Below are 21,747 nucleotides of genomic sequence, written 5' to 3'. Positions count from 1 at the left end.
AGGCAGAGGTAGGGAGATCTTTGTGTAGGGTGAAGGGCCAAGGAAAATCACCCTGACCCTGACTTGACTCTAGGACCAGGACATGAATTCCCACCAATCTCTGAGCTTGCCCCAGAGTCAGGCTACAAAACCTACCAATCCCAAGCTCTCTCCCTGGAAAGCCCCCCATCATTCCCCTGCCCCACAAACGCAGAAAACCCACATAAGCTCTGTGCCTTGTTCAGTTTGCTGCTGCTTCTCATTCTAGAGATAGCCACCCTCCTGAACTTTTCCTTCCTTCTCTCATGAAGTTTGTTTTGCAGTTTGACACTTGAAGGAGGAGTCCAGCTGCAACAGCTTTTGCTGGAGCCAGAGTAGAATGGAGCAGAGAGCAGAGCAGAGCTGAACACTTTGGCTGGGGAAGCTTTCCCCAGCAGACGAGAGCTGTGACATTTCTCCAGAGCAGAGCAGAGCTGTACCAACTTCACTGGGGAATTTTTCTCTTGAGCAGAGCTGTAAGCTGCTACACTTAGTGACTCTGTGGTATTCCTTGGCTCCTGACTGCCAGGATACCTTTCCATATCAGCTGTGAGGCTTATACTTCGTGAGTTCAAGGCCAGTCTGGTATACAGAGTCAGTTCCAGGACAGCTAGAGCTACAGAGAAATGCTGTCTCCAAAAACCAAAACTCAACCCCCCCAACTGATTTCAAAGGACAATTTTAATCTTTTAATAAGGAAAAAGGAAATTAAGCTAGTGCCATTTAAAAAGTGGATTACTAATTTGCTTCAACAATCAAAAGCAACAGTTGTTTGGGATTTACAGATATACTCATTCACTCATTCTCCAGAATTAACCAAAATAGAACAAAACAATAACAAAAGAAAAAAAATTAAAAGGAATTGGATCTGTTTTGAGTGAAATGTTCAGGAAATATTAATTTTTGTTGCTGTGATAAGATTTCCTGACAAAATTCAAGTTGGGAAGGAGGCTGGTTGTACAAATGCAGTTCCCTATTCAGCATTTCAGGGAAGCTCCAGCCAGGAAGTCACCATACCCACAGTCACACAAAGGGAATGACTGCCTTGTGCTCAGCAGCTGCCCTACTCTTGCACAATCCAGAACCCAGACCTGGGAATGGCTAAACTTTCCACATCAATGAAGACAAGCCCCTCTCCCCCCAATAGAAGTGCCCGAGGCTGACTTGAGATAGATAATTCTGTTTCTGGTTTGTTTATTTTTTAGAGACTGGGTTTCTCTGTAGCCTTTGAGCCTATCCTGGAACTCACTCTGTAGACCAGGCTGGCCTTAAACTCAGAGATCTGCCTGTCTCTGCCTCCTGAGTGTTGGGATTAAAGACTTTTGCCACTACTGCATGGCATGCTAGATAATTATTAACTGAAACTCTCTTCTCAGTGACTCTACACTGTGTCAAAGTTGACAGTTAAAAGTGACCATCAATGGTCATTGGACTTGACAGTCAATACAGGACACTGTTTAAAGGTGTGGGAAAACCAGCATGCCTGGGTTTGAACCCTAATATAGCTACAGACTAGAAATCTCTATAGTAACCTTGCTTTCTTTTCACCTACAAAATAGACTAGCATCTATTCTACAGGAGTGTTACAAGGATTAAGTATATAAATTATTTAAAAAATACTTTGCATACTATAAGAACTAAGTTTTAATATTATTTTGTAAAAATAACGAAATTAAGCATGAACCAATTCTTTTTCAGATGAATTGGAGATTAAGAACAACAAAAGTCATGATGTAATGGGCTAGAGTGCTTGCCATTAAGCACAACGACCTCAACTACTCAGTCCCTGGGACCCACACGGTGGAAGGAAAACTGACTCTGGTAAGCTGTGAGTTTAGATCCCCAGACCCATGTGAAAGCCAGCTGCCCTAGCCCCAGAGTGTACTATGGAGAGATGGAAGGAAAAGAGAGAAGAACACATACAAGGCCCAACTACCCTCTGTCCACAGTGCTGAAAGTGTCCAAACAAGGCTGGGGCCACTGGTAAGACAACTTAGCAGGTAACGCTTGCTGCCCACCCCTAAGGACCTGGATTTGATCCCTGGAACCCACATGGTGGAAGGAGAGAGCCAGCTCCTGTAAATTACCCTCTGACCTCTTCATGTGCACTGTAAGATGTGCACATCTCTCAGTCAAAATCATTAATAAATGTCAAAAAACCATTCCTAAAATAAAAGGAGAGGGCTGACCCCTGAAGTTGTCCCCTGACCACACATAACCCATGACAGATCACATGGAGACACACACACACACACACACACAAACACTGAAAAACCATACATTTCAGAATGAATATTCATTAAACATCTGTAAACAAGAATAAATTTAATTTCTTTTAAAGATTTAATGATATACAAAATGTATATGGTATAGTATCTTTAAGTAATACACTTTTTCTCTCCACATCAACATTAAACACTATTTAAACAGCTTATCTCTGCTTGCCTTGTCTGTATCTATGAGATACACTATTGAATACAAATAAGCTTTACACTGCTCCCTTCCAAATAAAAATTAAAATTAGTACCTAGGAAATGAAAAGAAAGAGAAAGCATAAAACTTGAGTCAAATGATAAGGTTTTCTTTTTGCTGAATATGAAAAAATATCAGGGCAATTAAATTACATTTTATTGGTATAAAGTTGGATTGTGATCTCCCTATACTGAATAAGGATAACCCAACAACTGATTTCTTAAATAAGTACCAAAAGCAGAATTCACATTGACACATTCCTACACAATTTTAAATGTGAGAGCTCACACAACACTCTGATTGGATACATTAAGTCAGTAAATCTTTGGAGATGTATGCAACTGCAGGTCGTTACTATTGTAACTTTCCTTGCAGGACACACCCATTTAACAGTGAGTTAGTTCTCATTTACCATGGCTTTCTTTTACTTAACATTGATAAAATAATATAAAAAAAAAAAAAAACCCTTTGCACAATTTGGGCTTTGTTTAACAAGAAACTGGCTGTATCCATAAACAGAATCTAAAGTTTATTCTTAAATAAAATCCCTCTTAGAAAATGGTCTTCGTGAGGTCCTGGATTTGATACTAAGGGGGCGGGGGCACATACATAGTTTTCAGTGCAGGCTTTTGAAGATGCCTGTGAAACTACAATAGTAAGGAGTCGTTTTTCCTGTGATCACAGACCTAGCTGAAAGCTGGAATCATTATCATGCAGCACATCAAACTGAGGAAGACATCTGCCATTTAACCAGAGAGCTATGTGGTTAGGCTCATTAGCTGAATGGCTGTAACTGAGCAGCCAAAACAACTTAAAGACACTTGACTTTGGCTAATGGTGCTGCACTGAGTGACAACAGAGCAGAGTTTCAGAGTTCTGCTGTAAGAGCCCTTCACAAGCTGAAAGCACTAACTTTTTAACCACTGTTACATGTCCCAGCTGTCATTGTATCAAGGTGCTTATCAACAAGAACAAGAACATCAGCCTCTAAACTATGTGTGGGGTCAGAAAGCTCAGTTTGCACACACATTTTTATATCATCAATTCCCTTCTAAAAGGAAAAACGACAGTCACACTTTGTGAAATGTAGGCAAAAATCAATGATTCAGGACTACAACATCAGACGAACAGAATTTGTTGCTTCTGATTCTTTGGTGGAATTTCCAGATTGAAGATTCAAATCTGATGGCTCATCTTGAGGAAATATAATTTTATCAGGCGTATAGTCATTCCTCTTCAGATCTATATTCACAATCCCAGCAAGGGGGAAAAGTCAGTATATTTACAAATGAAAAATTAAGTCATTTTCTACAACAAGTTTCCTCTAAACAGGTCAGATCTACTTCCTTAAATCTTACACTTAATAGTCAAACATTCCTATACAATTATTACTTGAGGACCACAAAAATCAGTAAACATATATCAATGAACACAGCATACGAGGTGCTGGCTTTTGCAATCATGGGAGTAACAGTACAGTAACAGAAGCACTGTACAAGGCCCTGTTAATGTGAAGCTGAGGAGAGCAAAGTCTGAACCAGAAACTTCCCATGCTCATGGACTGTTACAGTAAGACTGTGAAAACAGCCATGCTACCAAAAGCTATCTACAGATTCGATGCAATCTCCATCAAAATTCAAAATTCCAACACAATTCTTGACAGAAACTGAAAAAGAATTTTAATTTCATATGAAGCACAAATGATAGCAAATCCTTTTTTTAAAAAATCATCATGATTTTAAGTGATATATTACAGAGTTATAATAATAAAAACATCATGGGGCTAGCATAATGGCCCACATGCTTACAGTTACCTGATTTTTGCCAAAGAGGCCAACAGCCTGCCTCACTGGAGAGAAAAGGGGATATTCAACAAATGGTGCTTTTCAAACTGAACTGCTACATGAAGAATGAAATTTGATCCTTCTCTCTCACCCAGTACAAAACTCAACTCCAAACATATCAAAGAGCTCAACATGAGATCTGATGCACTGAATCAGATACAGGATAGAGTTGGGAATTGTAGTGAGATAGTCTTTCTGTGGCACTGACCACGCCCATTGGGGGGTGGAGCGATGGGCGGAAGTGACCTGTGGAAGGAGGTCGGAGGGAGCCAGGAAAGGCGCTCTCTTTCTGGCGTGACTCGGACAGGAGAGGATCGGGTTGAATTTCCTGGTGTTCATTTGTCTAGGTTGTAAGTTATTTCTCCCTGAATAAACATCTATTCAGCCTATTTGTTTATCCTGATCCTTATTTACCGCAATAGGGAATAGGCTTGAATTCATTGGCACAGGACAGGATTTCCTAAACAGGACCCCAGCAGGCCAATTAACCAAGTTTTTGTACCTATGGCCTTATTATTATAGTAAACAACTTGGACAACAATTTATATGGCATATGAACTAAAATACGGAAGTCAGGTACAGTGATAAATGTATAATTACCATATCCCAGAGGTTAAGGCAGCTGAATCCTGAGTTCAAAGCTAACTTGGACTATATAACAAGAGAAAAGGAGGGAAAGTTTTTACCTGGAAGTTTAAGCTTTCGACAGCAAGAATTACAGTGGTGTTTGGCTCGGAAGTTTTTTATCGCATCTTCTCCTAGATTGGCAGGACCAAAAACCATGTCACAGGATCTGTAGAAAGGGCAAATAAAGGGAGTTTACTCGAGTGGAAACATGGGATTTAAAAACAGCAAATTATGACTCAATGACAGGCATTTAAATCTTATTACCTTTTTTCTTCAGCTTTTATTACAGATGGGTCAGTCAAGTTTTCACCAACACCTTTAAATGTATACATAAAAAAAGACAACATAAATTATACAATCAATATAAATATTTATGCTTAAATAATAAAAAGGTTTAGAGAGATTTTATAGCATTGATCTTAATTACACTGTTAAATTATTCAAAGAAGTATTTTTCTCTCTTGATATTTCATAACTGTATTTTAGCATTCCATCATATCTGATATGTGACTAAAGTTACATCTCAGAGTGGGTGAGAGTAAGCACAAATGTTGATATTTGATTACACCATGTAAAGATGTGTCACTGTGATTGGCTTAATAGAAAGCCAAGTGGCCAAAAGGTAGGCAGGAGGTATAGCAGGGACTTCTGGACAGAGGGAGCTCAGGTAAAAAGAAAGGCAGAGTTGCCAGTCAGACTCAGAGGAAAGCAAGATAGGCAAAATGATGAGGTAAGGAACATTGGAAGAATGTAGTAGATTACACCCAAAAGCTCCTAGTGGTTCCCAGCATCTGATTCAATGTATAAAGGTATACACAAGCTGCCTCTGGTTCGGCTTCACTAGAAGTGTGCTTTGCTATTTGAAGGCTTTTTAAAAAAGTCCTATAGAACATTTGTTCTGCATTTAAGAAAGCTTTGGCTATTTGTTTACTTATTTATTTTTACCTTCAGTCTTCCCCAGAGGCATTAAAAAATTGGTTGAACCTTTTTTGAATAATCATAAATACTCAAACCCACCACAGTGAAACTCCATTAAAATGGTCCAGTTTCACAAATGGAAAACTAGAATTAAAACATGATACCAGGGCTCAGGTGGCAGAGTGCCTGACTACCATACACACATCTCTGGGTTCAAGCCCCAGCACTGCATAAACTGTGAAAGTGACATACATCCATATTCAAGGTCATCCTTGAACAAAGTGGAGTGGAGGTCAGCCTGGGACAAATAAGATCCTACTTCACAAAAACAAATAACAAAAGAATACCAAAAGCAGAGCAAAGCAAAACAAACACAACATATTTCTATTTCCAAAAAGGGTTTTAAAAACATTTAGAGTTTGTGTAAATATGCACATGCTATGGTGCAGTGTACAGAGGTCAGACAACAACTTTTAGCAGTCAGCTGTTTTCACTATGCAGATTCTTCAGATCAAAACCGTATGCCAGGCTTGGCAGTTCAGTCATTTCCTGGGCTCTCAATACTTCTATGTTTTTACCCAATGGATTGGAAAAGACTAAAAATTCTCAATACTCTTATCACTAGTGGATAGAAAGGTACTCACATACAAGGCTGAAAAGTCAGGACCCACAACCTTTTCTGAAATAAAAGCTGTACTAATCTCTAAACTAAGCCAATGTAGGGACCCACTGACAAATGAAAGCAGCAACAACTCTGTAGCAGCAAAAGTTCCAACTGGAAAGTCTACCAATGCAGGCATACATCATGCACCTCCACACTATTATAAATCATCACACTGGTACTGAAAGTAGTAAGTTAGACTCATCAGTTACATAAAGGTCACCTACAAAGTTAGGTTGAAAACATGCATTTTGTAACCCTAGTTTTGGGAAGTCTAGCACACCATATCATACCCAAGTAATTAAAAGAATTGTACTAATCTGTGAGAGTGATGGGAGTGGTGATTGTAGTTTCTGGATGTCTTCACAACAGCAACAAAGACAGGAATATTTTGGTCTTTCTGTATCATGACATTGTCTCAGTAATCATCTAAAATATCCCTACAAAAAATGGCTCAGTTGGACTTAGTGGCATAGGACTGTAACCTCAGCTACTTGAGAAGCTGAGGCAGAAGAAATGCAAAACTCAAGGCCTAATTGGACTACAGGCAGAGTTCAAGGCCAGCCCAACAACTTAGTGAAACACTATCTCAAAGAAAAAGGAAAAGGGGCGGGGGGAGGGGGGAGAAAAGGAAGAAAAAGAGGAGGAGGGGCTGGAGAGATGGTAGTGCAGTCAAGAATACCTGCTGCTCTTCCAAAGGACCAGGGTTCAATTCCCAGTACATACATGGCAACTCACTACTGCCTGTAACTCCAGTTTCAGACCTCCACAACACCAGGAACACTTCTAAATGCTAGATACCATGGAGGCAAAATTCATGCATATAAAATACAATTTAAAAATCTTTAAAAATGGGTGTGCATGTTGGGGAACTAGCAAGATGGGCTTAGGACCTTGCTACCTGAAGATGCAACTCTTGAGAACATCAGTTTGATTCCCAGAATCTGGGAAAAGATAGAAGCAAAAAAGCCAACTCCACAAAGTTGTCCTCTGACATGTATCACCTGACCCCCACTCCCCACACAAGTACTAGGCCAACTTGGGATGGAAAGTAAAACTCCACCTTAAAAAAAGGAAAGACAACCAGATCCCATTACTTAAAACCCCAATGACTATGCTGTCACTGTGACTTATTTTACACCCTCTGTCAGCCTCATGTGTAATATATGAATAGGTGAGAACCTACTATACAATTTCACTAGAAGGTAATTAAATTAGTAATAGATTTACCTTGTAAGTCAAGTACCAGTAACTCCCCTCTGGTATATTCATAGGTCCAGTGGCTAAAGGCTAGCATGATCTCTTCCAGAGTGTTCGTTGGAATAATTTCATCACCATTATTATTATTGTATTTTCTAAATTCTCCAGTCATGCATTCTTCTACAGCAAACCACTGCCCTGCTGAGTGGCAGTACAGCAGGAAAACCTCAAGGAATCTTATAGAAAAGTCACAGACAATAACAGAGGGATTGTTAGTAAGATTCTAACTGATAAGCAATATGTATAATAAATACCCAACATCAATAATGAGTGCCAAAACAAAACAAAACAAAACCCCCAAAACAACAACAACAACAAAAACTACTATACAAATAATACTAAGCTCTCACCAAATGTAAAGATTTACCTTGGAGAATATGGTATAGATTTGGGTTTCATCTGATTAAAGGCAAATGTGAGCTTTTGCGCGGCTCTCTGTTGTTGGATTTCCTACAGAAGGGGAGAAATGCCTTGATCAGATGGAGGGAAAGAAGGAGGGAGAGGGAACTGGGATCAATACGTAAAACAAGAAAAAAAAAAAAAAAGGATTTCATGTTAAAAGTTAAAAACACGGCTGGGCATTGGTGGTGCATGCCTTTAATACCAGCAGAGATAGGCAGATCTCTGTGAGTTTGAAGCCAGCCTGGTCTACATTGAGAATTCCAGGACAGGCTCCAAAGCAATACAAAGAAACCCCTGTCTCAAACAACAACAACAACAACAACAAAACAACAACAACAACAAAACCAAAAAACAACAACAAAAGTTACACTACGAAATTCAGATTATATCTTTCAGTTACATTTTCATGGATACTTACTCTGAGACAGAGATGAAGAACTGTATCTTCTTTATAAATACTTGACCATGTGTTAACCACTTCAGGAAGAAAAGACTTTATGATATAAAGATGCCCTGATTTTAGGATATCATGTTCTGACCAGGTACACTGTACTTTGACTGCTCTTCGTAAACCTCCTCCCATTTCCTCTTTACTTAAAAACTCTATTTTGGCACAGAGGCCTAGCTGAGACCAAGAAGACATGCTGTTATTCAGTATACTGGGAGAACTCTCTTCCAGACGATACACCGTGACAGGCTCACCTACAACACAAATGGACAGTTTAAGATCAACACATAACTTTAAAAATAACATAGTAGAATAAATATCTGTAAGTATCTATGGCTAATATTAAGTAAGGTAAAATAAAAATACACTTCCTTGAGAGGGGATGTAGCTCACTGGCTAAAAATATTTGTTAGGTAAATATGAGGGAGGCCCTGAGTCCGTATTTCCAAAACCCATGTAAAAGGCCAGCACATGGGTACCTAGAACCCCAGTGCTACTTGGAACTCTAGCCTTTATGAGCTGCCAGCCTAGTTCCAGATAGTAAGAGATCCTGTCTCACAGAAATAAGGCAAAGAGTGATAGAGATATGCTCTATGTGTTCATACCAGCATGTTTTGAACTCATGTTTAAAGGTAAACATGTTTCAAATTATGATAAAGACGAACTGTGTGGGGGGAATACACATACACATGAGGAAGTGGGTACCAGAAGGTAACTTTATTTCTCAGCAGCCATCCACAAAAGCTCAGTTACTCCAGAGTACCCCAAAATGACAACACAGGCTGGCACACCTGGCTTCTTCACATGGGTTCTGGGGAATGAACTCATCTTCTTACTGACTGAATCAACTTCCTTAGTTCTTGAGGACAAATTCTTAGGAAGCAAGTAAAACTTTAAATAATTCTAGACAGGTTAGAGAAATCTGCTGCACACACGCTATGATGTCAACTGTCTTACACTTCTGCTGCCTGACAATTGATCAAGGTCTCTGAAATAGGCACATAGAATGCTTTCCAATGCCCGCACCTCCTTCACTTCATAGAATGGTTTCTAAGGCTCCCTCCTAATTCAGTATTCCTTGCCCTGCTAGTAGGCAAAGAAGGTACATGAAGCTTTTATTTCTTCAAAGGAATCCTTCTCATTTTCTCCTGACACATGTTCTAAGTCATAATCAGAGATCAGTGGGGAATGCTTCTTATTTATTTTTGGGGATTTACCTCGTGGAGGTACAGGCACGAAGGGAATACTCTGTGATAACCTCATCAGGTTATTTCTTTCCACAGCTGCAATGAAATAGAGAGAAATGATGAAATCTCTAATTATTCAAATATCAGTAAATTTTGTTTTCAGTATCACTTACCTGAATAATAGTAATTTGTATCCATAACGGGCTTAAATGGAGAAGCAAGACCTAAAATTGTAAATAAACCAGACTGTTTAAAAAGGACTTGAGCAGCATAAATTTATGATCAGACATTCTCAAATAATAATCTTAAATTTCTTTCACAACCTCTCTTAACCAGCAGGGAGAAAAGAAAGGAAGGTAACAAAACTACTATCAGATATCACATGACCCTATTTCATTTTGGCACAATAGTGGCCACTGTGCTCCCAACACTTGGGAAGAAGCACATGATGCTCCACTCTCCAGCTCTTGATAAATTGCACTTTCACACCTGCCACTCAAAAACAAAACAAAACAAAACTACAAAAAAACTGTTCAGTTTCTTGCCTTTTGGGTTGGGGACTATCTAACCATTTTAGGTGATCTAACATGAGAAGTGAGCTCCCGGGATGTAAAGATAATTCAGGTCCCTTTCTCCACATCTACTTTTTATATATTTATTTATTTTGAGGATTTCATTTTTAACCACAGGAGAAGAGATGGGAGAATAACAGATCTGTGATGTGCTAAGTTTTAGAATATAAATGAAAAGGAATCTACTATTTCACAGGTAATAAAAGCCAACAGTTTTAACACTGTGATAATATAAAAAGATGTAGTATATATAGATACTTATACACAAACACTTGCATCATAAGACTAAGAGGAGGGTAATTAAGGGTGCCTGGTTAATAAGGGTAGAGGCTCCCTCACACAGGGTAAGAAAGAGATAGCAATCTGCAAGACAGTGGATTACTAGGGATACATTTACAAGAATATCTGAAGTGCTAATGTACATGCTACATTTGAGAAACCCCAGGCAGTTTAGTATGAATGAACAGTCTGTGGAGCTTTCTGAACATCACCCACTGACACTCAGTCCACAATCTCTAATTCCACAGGTCTGTGGCATTACACAGATGACTCTACAGTGATTTGAATATGCAACCAAGATTGCAAATTAACGAGCAAGAGCATAAGCATACCTGAAGGAGGTGAAGCTACAGAAGCAGGCAATATCAAATTGTGAAGAGCCTAATATGTCATGCAAAGAAAGGACACTGCATTTTACTGAATGACAATGGGAAAAATGTAAAGCAGAGGAGTGGCAAGATCAAATCTTTCAGGAGAATTATTCTGGTGGTAGCCCGAAATAACTACACTGAAAACCTATCTGGAAGGCAGTAACTACTGAATATGAACATATGCATCAGTTATGACCCAGCAATTTCACCCTTAGGCATATAACCAATGGAAAGTAAATTTGTTACCAAACAACATGAACAAGAATGCTCACAGCAACAGAAAGCATAATGATTACACACTGGAAGCTACTGAAATGCCCATCAATTAGAATGGATAAATTCAATATATTCAAACAAGAAAATAACTAATAATGCACAAGCTACAGTAATACAATAATACTGATGAATCTCATAACAATTACATTCTCTATGACTCCATTTCTATTGTAGCATAAAGTAAGCCCATGTTAGGATGGAGGCCACAGCAAGAGCCTGGAATATTAGCAACATTCAGGTTTTGGGTGCTGGTTAAGTGGGGAGTGGCAACAGAAAAGCGGCCATCATAATTCACCTCTATTAAAGATGAATTCGATAAAGATAAAATACTTCTATTAAAGATGAAGTCGAAAATGTCTTCCCTATGATAATGTAGTAAATGCTTTAAATTATGACCTTTAATTTTCTGAATTAAGTCTACCACACACTCACCATTTAATGTTCCTCCTTCAGGTGGCCTAAAGAAATATAAAAATTAACATAAGCTGTGCAACCTTAGTTTTGACTATCATTTAACTTTTGATTTTATAAGATTATCATAATTATTTAATGAAATGCAATTAAAGGAATACAGATGTTCAGATCTCTATGTCTGAATAATCGCCATTCCCCTGCCCCATGCATGTATTTATTTACATGTATCTATATTACCAACAACTGTACTTCCACTTTATGGCTACATAGTTATTATTTTGATGCCAAATTGATGGCTATTAGATCTTAATGGAATAATACTTTTATTTCATGGTTCAGAATATGTGGAGACTCTGTACTGTGACAACACCAAGAAACGATTTTCTATGATTTCAGAAGTACTCCAACAGACTGATATAAAAAGGACCGAGGCATCATTTCGCAAGACTGAATATCCAATGTCCAATCCATTTATTTATAACAAGTCTTGATTCTAAGTGGGAGTTCTTTGAATCCCAAGGGTTCATATGCAACTGAGAGTTATAATGAAAAGGGGAGTGGGATTCGACCAGGATGAATTCCAGGCTTAGTTCTCACACTATGCAGCTCTGAGCCTCACTTGGAACCTGAAGTTCAAGATCCAAAAAGACCCTGGAAACACAGCCACCATGGCCTCTTTCCAATTATCATATTCCAACTGGCCCTAAAGGTTATCTTCACTTTAGTAAAGATTTTCTTGTAAAGAATATTTTGATCCAACATTATCCCCTTTTCTGATGCTGGTGAAACCACTCTTTCCTCAGAACTTGATTCAACCTCCATTACCAAAAAAGAAAAAGGAAAAACAAAGCAACAACAGCAACAACAAAAACAACACACACACACACACACACACACACACACACACACACACACACACACACACACACACACAAACACCCGCCACCAAACTTTTGTTTATTTCTTAAGGCTTTGATTATATAGACATAATCCTGGAAGGGGATTAAATGTGGTTAAGTTTTAACCTAATTATGTCAACACCATTTACTTAGACTCACAAAGTGGAGATATTGAAATACATTTTGCTTGAAAATGGCCTTTCTTCCCCAGGAGGAGTTATCTGGGTGTACTGACAAATGGGTGTCAGTCATTCAGGGGCAATTACCTATCAGACTGCTTTTTGTTTACTCTTCTAGCTCTGGATTTGTCAAGATATTCAATGGATAATTTTTCAGTACCCAAGCTTTTTAAAGTATGCCATTTATTACTGTTCTAATCATCAAGGCATTCTCTAAAACACACATATATATACATATGTTATGTTTGTTTAGAATGACTGACAAATACATTAATATTAACCAAGTAATAACTGAAGTATCCAGATATGTCTTTCCACAATTTATTCAAGAGTATGTTGAAATAATAGAAATAGGAAGATTATAATAAAGCTTTTACAGCTAAGTTCTTCCAATTTCCTATCTGTAAAAATGAGAAATGTTACAAGTATCTTAAAAGGAGTATAAACAAGGTAAGACAGAGGAAGAACAAATATAGTATTCATTAACTCAGATACATTTCAGGTCATTAAGACAAGACTTACTTACATTTCTCTGTTTGATGGTCTATCTCGTAACCAGTCCTTCAGTCAAAAGCAAACACAAAAACTTAAAATATAGTAGTAGCTCTCTAGAACCAATGTTAACTATTTAACATTCATTTCTTAATATTTTTTTAAAATGAAAAGGCTGAGAACTTGTTTTACACAACTAATAACCATAAAAGGGAATAAGTACATTCAGGAATGTTATTTTCTACAAGAGTTGTGTTTGTGTCTCTCTGTGAACCCATGTGGTTATCCTCCTTTCTCAATGCTTGGCTTTACATGGATGCTGGTAATCTGAAACCAGGTCATGAGGCTTGTATAGCAAGCACTTTACCTACTGACTCATCTCCCAGCCTCCGGGATTTCTAGTTTTTCAAAATCTTTGTTTCTGAGGACAATCTTATTCTCCAAGCATGTCTCTGATTCTAAAAATAATCTGTGCTTCTTGCCAAAAGAACACCAAAGTATAAATAGAATTGAAATCACACCAACTAAATGCAAATAAGATGGAAACACAAGCATTAAGACACTGCAGCCACTTTATACACCCATGCACATAATTTCTATTCAGCAAAGATAGTAGTCACATTTCTAGACATGTTTAACTTCCCTAGACAGTGATTAATATTTTTTAATTTGAATTTTTATGTATTTAATCAATTTAGGAAATCCCAATTGGTTCACATTTCTTCAAATTCTACTTTCTCATGGCCAGTTATATGTACTTCCCTGCCCCCAATCCCCATTTCCATCGAAATGTACTTTCATCTGTATTGCATTCTGGCCTTACTTAGTAATTCTCTCTTTAGAGCACTTCACCTGTTACCCAACAAAAACATTCTGGGCTTTAATCTTGACAAGATATTACTGTATAGCCAGGTTGGTATGGGATTTACTATGTAGCAAGGCTGGCTTAAAATATGTTCCCTCTGTTCTCTGTCCCCTCAGGCACATGTTCTACACTCATGAAGGTTTTTTTTTTTCTTTTTTTGGTTTTGTGAGACAGGGTCTTTTAAGGAGAGTTTACAAAAACCAAACATTTCCACAGGTGGCTGGGAATGAATTCATATAATTAGTTTAAATTCAAACAAGAAGTCTTGGTTTTCTTCCACTGCCACTATGTACTGAGGTCAGTTTTCTAAGGAAAACTGATTTTAAAGCTTGATATAATTACCCATAAAATACTAATCATGGTTTTTTTTAATATTCATTAGTAAGTGTATTATATTCTTGTCAATATGCCACTTAATTGAAATATACAAACCGGCAACAAAGCTGCTTTGGAATCTACTTCTGGGGAATCTTCTGTAGATGTTCTTCGGCTTCTGTTTTCTGCTACAAGAAATTAACAAGACATAATTGAACAACTTTTTTTTTTTTTTTTTTTTTTTTTTTTGCAAGACAAGGTTTCTCTGGGTAGTCCTGGATCTTGATCTGTAAACCAGGCTGGATTCAAACTCTTAAGAGAGCCACCACCCACCTCTCTGCCTACCAAGTGCTGGAATTAGAGGCAAGCACCGCCACTACCTGACTAAACAACTAAACTTTTAAGAAGCAAAGCATACCAAAAAAAAAAAAAAAAAAAAAAAAAAAAAAATTCTTTATTTATTATGTATACAGTGTTCTGTCTACATGTATGCCTACAGGCCAGAAGAGGGCACCAGATCTCATTATAGAGGGTTGTGGTTGGGAATTGAACTTAGGACTTCTGGAAGAGCAGCCAATGTTCTTAACTTCTGAGTTATCTTTCTAGCCCAGCAAAACATTTTCAAAACAAGTCCTCTCCTATTTTCAAATCACCCCTACTAACAATCAAAGTTATTAGTTTCTTGTGCATCTTTCTGGACTATGTTTCAGTCGGTGTAAGTATGTACCATATAACCCCTATCAATTCACATAAACAGCAGCATAACACATATTTTGAGGGTATCTTTTTTTTTTTTTAATGGTTAGGTGGCTTTGTTTTCAGATATGGGTGTCATTGTATGATTCCCCAGGCTGTCCTGGGCTTAAAAATGATCCTACTATTTCTGCCACCTTAGTATCCATAACTATAGATTGTGAATGTTTTTTAACTTTAAGCTTGGAGATGTTTCATTGAAGTACACAGGTGATTCCCTATTATTATTGTTGTTGTTGCTATGGTTGTTATTATTATTATGTCTCCACTAGGTTAAGAAAGCTAAAATCTAGGCACAGTGGTACATACCTCTAATATAATTATTATTTTAAAAGGGGTCCTACTTTGTAGCCCTGGCTAGCCTGGAATCTGATATATAAAGAACACACTTGCCCCAGCTTACAGAGATCTACTTGAATTCTGGTTTTATTATCAATACATTTTTTAAATTAATTAGGATTCTCTAAGGCTGGAGTTACTTAAAGTGGTGAGCCACAATGTGGGTTCTGGGAATCAAATCTGGATCTTCTTAAGAGCAACCAGTGCCCTTTACAGCTGAGCCACCTCTCTAGCCTACCCATTTTTAATATTAACTTTTATTTCACTGTACAGACATATAATAATGACGTCAGACAAACAACTGGTTGACACGGCTCTGTTCCTAATCTTTTTTGTTTTTTGAGCCAGGATCTCTTTGTAGCTCTGGCTGTCCTAGAGCTCGCTATGTAGACCAGGCGGGACTCAAACTCACAGATTTGTCTGCCTCTGCTGGGATTAAAGGTGTGAGCCATCAAGGCACAGCTTTGTTCCTAATCTTTTACTCTGATAATATTGAATGCTATATTGTTCTTCCCACTCTTGACTTAAGATTATATAGCTTTGTTGTCACAATCATTTTTTACAATCCCAAATGAACTTTAAAATATATTTTTGTAAAATGAAGAAATTAAAAATCTTAAGAAAATGTACAGGGAAAAAAGTAAGTTATTGTGGCACACCTCTTCAATTCCAGCACTTAGGAGGTTGAGGCAGGGGTACTGCTTTGAGTTCAAGAGTCATAATAAGACCTTATCTCATAAAACAAAAAAGTTAAAGTAAAAAATAACACAATGAAACATTACAAAATGCAGGGTAAAACTTTAATAGTTGAAAATGACAGACTATCTAACATTCTAAGTATCCCAAGGAAATATAGTTAAATATTAAGGAATTTAGGATGCTGGCTTACATAAACTCGTAACATGACTACACTGGTGAGAAAGAGTGAAGGCATGTGTGTCTGTGTGTAGGTGTTCAGTCTGGAAATGGAATTTCTACAGTAATATGTACTGTACATAAACAGATTAAAAGAAGTGATGGTGAGGGGGCAAGAAAGCACTGATTTTAAAAAGAAAACTTCATAATTATTCAACCTTTCAATTTTAGGCATTTATATAAAAACAAAGCCAGGAATGGTATTATGCATGTTTAGTACCAGCAACTACGAACACTGAGGCACTTGTTTGAGACCAGCCTGGCTACAGTGAAGCCTTATCTCAAAAACAGGGCCACCAAACATGGTGATACACCTATAATCCCAGCCCCAGAAGGCTGAGGTAGAAGCATCAGAAATTCAAGGGCACCCTCAGCTACACAGGGAGTTTGAGGCCAATCTGGGAAACATGATTCCCTATTTCAAAGAAACAAACAACCAAAAAGTAATTACCTGATATGGCCAGGCAGTGGTGGTGCATGCCTTCAGTCTTGGCACTCTGGGAGGCAGAGGCAGTCATATCTCTGTGAATTCAAGCTCAACCTGGTCTACAGAGTGAGTTCCAAGACAGCCAGGGCTACACACAGAGAAACCCTGTCTTGAAAAACCAAAAACCAAACCAAACCAACCAACCAACCAACCAAACAAACAAACAAAAAAAACCCCACATCTAATATGGAAATATCACAATGGCACAGAAAATAAAAAACTAATATCACAAAAGAACAATATGCAGCTGGGTGTTGATGGCATATGCCTTTAATCCCAGCACTGGTGAGGCAGAGGCAGGCAGATCTCCGTGAGTTTGAGGTCAGCCTGGTCTACAGAGCAAGTTTCAGGACAGGTTCCAAAGCAATACAGAGAAAAACCTGTCTCAAAAAACCAAAAGGAAAACATATATTGTTATAAATGATTACATAAGGGTGAAGACTAGCAACATGCCCGACCTCTGACACTGTGATACAATGTAGTCACCAAGTTCATGCTTAAGAATTGCATAATTAAGCTTTAAAGAAAAAAAATTACCAAAACTCTTAAATGCTTTACTAAGTCACTACTTCACTACTTTGTGTTGGCCTGTATTTGTAGCTATCCATGGCTATATATGACCTGCAGGCTACAAAATGAATATACTGGCTAAATACAGATAAAAACAATAGTGGTTCAATGTGTGTAGTTGGAATGAGAGGTGATTTTTTTTTTCCCAAAGTGTATTCTAATTTCAACAGATTTTAACCAAGTTAAACTAGAAAAGTAAATCTGTTGAAGAACTGATACAATCTGTAAATGTTAAAATCAGGTTTAAAAGACTTTAAATTTCATTTTTTCTGACTAAATATATATTATATGTATCATACTCATTGTGTGTGTATGTGTGTGTAAATGTAAGGATTACATTACTCATTTCCAAGGTTACATTAACTATTACCATGATTTTCATCTTTTGACTCGCATACCATTTATGACTAAGGTACTTGATATATACTTAAAGCTTAGTATGTCTGCTAATAGAATTCATAAGGTCAAAAGACTCACCTTGTTCTGTTCGAAGAGAAGCAGAAATCTTGTGACATTCACTATATCCAGCAGCACCCACATGTTTCAAAGTGTTTTCAGAAGGAGTATCATTCTGTATAGATTGTATATATATATACATAAATTTTAAAAATAATTGAACTTCAAGCCATTGTTCTTTGTAGAAATTCTTTTGTTCTCTAATCCAGTATGCTTTATTCTACTTGAGCATTAAAATATGTATAACAGATCTGATTACTTGAGTATGAATCTCAAAAACTATTTACTCATCTGAATGAATCCTTTTTATACTAATACTCATTCTTAAGATGTTTGGGAAAATAAAAAAAACTGGGGAAAAGCTGAAACTAAAAGTATTACTTTATAAAAGGAAAAAGTAGGTGCCACCATGGCTCAATACATACTACTTTGTAGGAACTGTGTGTCAAACTTTAATTTCTTTGAAATTGTCCTAATATGTGAATACAGTATTTCAATCTGTCTGAAGCTTTCCTTTTGCTTTGTATTATTCATACATTTAAAAAGGCCTGCTGTGCCAGGCAGAGGTAGCACATGCCTTTAACCCTAGCACTTGGGGAGGCAGAAGCAGGTGGATCTCTTATGAGTTTGAGGCCAATCTGGTCTACAGAGCTAGTTCCAGGATAGCTAGGGCTGTTACACAGAGAAACCCTGTCTCAAAAAACAAAACAAAACAAAACAAAACAAAACAAAAAAACAAAAAAACAAAACAAAAAAAAAAGCTTGCTGTCTTTCTGACCTAATAATTACTTTGCATTTTTTATTAAAAAATTTCTACAACTAGACTTTTCATAGTTCTAGGATTCATCCAAATTCATGAAATCATGATAACATAATTTTTTTTCAAACTCCTATCCCATTCTCCAATTTATACTAACAATTTCCTTCATCAATTTCAAATTCAGCCCTCTTACTAAAATTCTTTTGTTCAAGGTTTACTTCAACAGGAATATTTCATTAAATATTTATGTTTCAGCTATTCTAGCTATAAAATATCTTAGCTACTTCTCTCTGACTTTCTTCTTTCCACACTAAGTCATCACATCATTTTCTTTTTCAAGATTCATTTTTATGTATGTGTCTGTGTGCATGCTATATATACGTGGCTACACACAAAGGCCAGAAAAGAACATGGGATCTCCTGGAGCTGACTGTGATACAGATGCCAGGACCCAAACTCAGATCCTTTGGGAGAGCAGCAAGTGTTCCTAACTACTGAGCAATCTTTCCAGCCCCATACTGCTTGTCAACTCTAACACTATTATACAACCTTTAAAATACTTTTGAACCTTCATTAAAGCATTATTGCTGCAATAATCTACCACTTTCATTAAATTATTACCTCAAAAGACTAAGCATCAGCTGGGCGGTGGTGGTGCATGACTTTAGTTCCAGTACTTGGGAGGCAGAGGCAGGTGAATGGGTCTCTGTGAGTTCAAGACCAGCCTGGTCTACAAGAGCTAGTTGCCTAGTTCCAGGACAGCCTTCAAAGCCACAGAGAAACCCTGTCTCGAAAAACCAAAAAAGATAAAACACCCTTGGCTATGATGGTGCATACTCTTCACATTGTAGGTAATTTACACAACAATGCTATGAGTCTTGACTTGGGTTTTACAGTCTGAAGTGTTATTTTACCCTGAACTTCATGTTCTACATAGAGGAAGTGTTTCACACAGTAAAATAATGCCACGAATACATTAAGTTATTTGCATATATAAACAAGAAAATATACTAATTTTAAATTTCAGATTATAACAGCTTTCCTAAGATTTATGAATATCCAAAAAGTACTTCATTTACCTATAAAATCCACTTCAGCTGGAAACTATTCAATAAAACCCCTAAATTAATACATAGCACATAGCATATCCCCCACCACAGTAATCCTAAAACAAGTTCCAATAATTTATGTCTTCTGGTTTTTTCTCCTTTCATCATCACACCCCAGCTAAAGCTACCTAAAATGTATCCAGCTCACCTATCTAGCTTTCTCCTTCAATATCATCATATATAATGAAAACATCCACAACTTTAAAAGTATGCCAACAGAATTAAAATGGATAGAAATACTGTGCAAAAAAGCTGAGTGATAGCACTTGCCTGCAATCCAGTTGCTGAGAAGAGGCAAGGCAGCTAAGGATTTAGAAACCAGCCTGAGCTCAGGTTACATGAGACTGCCTCAAAAATACCATTAAGATTTAAAATGGGAGTGAAGAGGGACTGTGAGTGAAGAACAGTCTCAGGATGGGTACACTAAGTTTACGGACTGCCTCATTTAAAGGCTTCTGTGAACACTAAGCTGAGTTTCTTGATTCCCACACAATGAGCTGTTACTGGATATTCAGGGACCTCTGAATACACCATGATCACATTTTATATATCATCCTACTGCTCCTCCTTTGAAGCAAGAAAATCATGCAACTATCTTCAATAGATATCATGTTCACAGTGTTAATGCAATACATCTGAGTCTGCCTTTTACACACAGGGCAGAATACAACAACCCTGACAGCAATGACACAGTTAAGGCTGGATCATATGAGGAGTGATGACTCAGAGAGCATGTCAGTTATTATATCCCTGGCTATCTCTTTAGAAGCAAATCTTCCTTCCTTTATTTGTCATTTGATCATTTCTAAAATGTAAGTCCTTTGAGTGAGAGAGGCATTAAGACACTTCAAGGAACTCATGGTATTATTGTAGCTACATCACTACTCTGGGGGTGATGAGTAGTTACGGGCAATTTACAAAAGCAACAGAAACAAAAACTAATTTTTAGGCAAGAAATACATATGTTTATTTTTTTGCCAGTTGTTCCATTCACTCACTAGATGTCAGTAATAATTATTAATATTTTATATGTGTATATTATAAATAGCTTTTTAATTTCTAGATTCCAAGTTCTTTGAGAGGAAGGATCATGTTTGAATAAACTTTGGGTCCTTGAAGAAAAGTTAAGCTCAGTAACTACTACACAGAAAATTAACAGGGAAAAGCATTTTTAAAAATTAAATATTTTATTTTAGTTAATGAAAATGCAAGTTAATTTGAACCTTTTCATGTTTCTCTTTGAAACATAACAGATTCAAATATCTGGGGTAATCACACCAATGACCATAGTTTCAGGTATCTGATAGTTTCAAGTATACGGTAATCATACTAATACTGCTACGCTATATTTTACTGAAAAAAAGTTTAGTTCTATTTAGAAGAAATGATCACAGAAGTGAAATTACATTTAATTGAGTTATTATAAAGTATCACTTACGGATAATAGTTCTTTTATTTTGTTTGATGTTTCTTTAAACCTCTGTAAATCCATACTATCTCTGTGTCCTTAATAAGGGAAAAGGAAAAAAGGTTACAATAAAAACTTTTTCTTCCTTATTAGATGAAGTAAAATCTTAGAAAAAATGATTTAAGTTGATCTTTCAAGTAGTTTTTAGGCTCTATAAACCTTCCTTTAGCTCTTTTTTATAAGTCATACTGAAAATACCTATCAGGAAGGTGGCCAACAGCAAACACAAAGGCCTCCTATTGAGAACCTCACAAACAACCTAAATCAACCTTAGAATTAAAAGGAGACATTTTACTCTTAACAATGAAATATAAAATAGACTGAGACAGGCATAGTGGCAAATATGTGGAACCTCAGCACTTTGGAGGTAGAGGCAGAAGCAACAAGATGT

General features: G+C 37.1%; 1 protein-coding gene across 3 annotated transcripts in view; it reads right to left on the bottom strand.

The window, feature by feature from the left end:
- Positions 1-2,328: 2,328 nt before the first annotated feature.
- Positions 2,329-21,747, bottom strand: part of Trpm7 (transient receptor potential cation channel subfamily M member 7) — an 86,423-nt gene continuing 67,004 nt past the window's right edge. Inside the window, exons 27-39 of one of the 3 annotated variants that reach the window (XM_051183467.1) lie at positions 21,327-21,394; positions 18,041-18,134; positions 14,617-14,687; positions 13,354-13,388; positions 11,768-11,793; positions 10,011-10,061; positions 9,868-9,933; positions 8,621-8,904; positions 8,168-8,250; positions 7,771-7,976; positions 5,226-5,277; positions 5,021-5,127; positions 2,329-3,732 (exon numbers count right to left, since the gene is read on the bottom strand). In XM_051183467.1, the coding sequence (XP_051039424.1) occupies positions 3,602-3,732; positions 5,021-5,127; positions 5,226-5,277; positions 7,771-7,976; positions 8,168-8,250; positions 8,621-8,904; positions 9,868-9,933; positions 10,011-10,061; positions 11,768-11,793; positions 13,354-13,388; positions 14,617-14,687; positions 18,041-18,134; positions 21,327-21,394 (1,274 nt within the window). In that variant the 3' untranslated portion in view covers positions 2,329-3,601. Of the gene's footprint in view, positions 3,733-5,020; positions 5,128-5,225; positions 5,278-7,770; positions 7,977-8,167; positions 8,251-8,620; positions 8,905-9,867; positions 9,934-10,010; positions 10,062-11,020; positions 11,070-11,767; positions 11,794-13,353; positions 13,389-14,616; positions 14,688-18,040; positions 18,135-21,326; positions 21,395-21,747 lie in introns of those variants that run through there. The other 2 variants (XM_051183468.1, XR_007834449.1) reach the window with 2 other exon arrangements.

Source organism: Phodopus roborovskii, unplaced genomic scaffold, assembly GCF_943737965.1.
Source record: "Phodopus roborovskii unplaced genomic scaffold, PHOROB, whole genome shotgun sequence".
Classification (NCBI taxonomy): Eukaryota; Metazoa; Chordata; class Mammalia; order Rodentia; family Cricetidae; genus Phodopus; species Phodopus roborovskii.
Note: the sequence above shows the minus strand (reverse complement) of the source record. Positions and strands in the feature narration are given on the sequence as shown.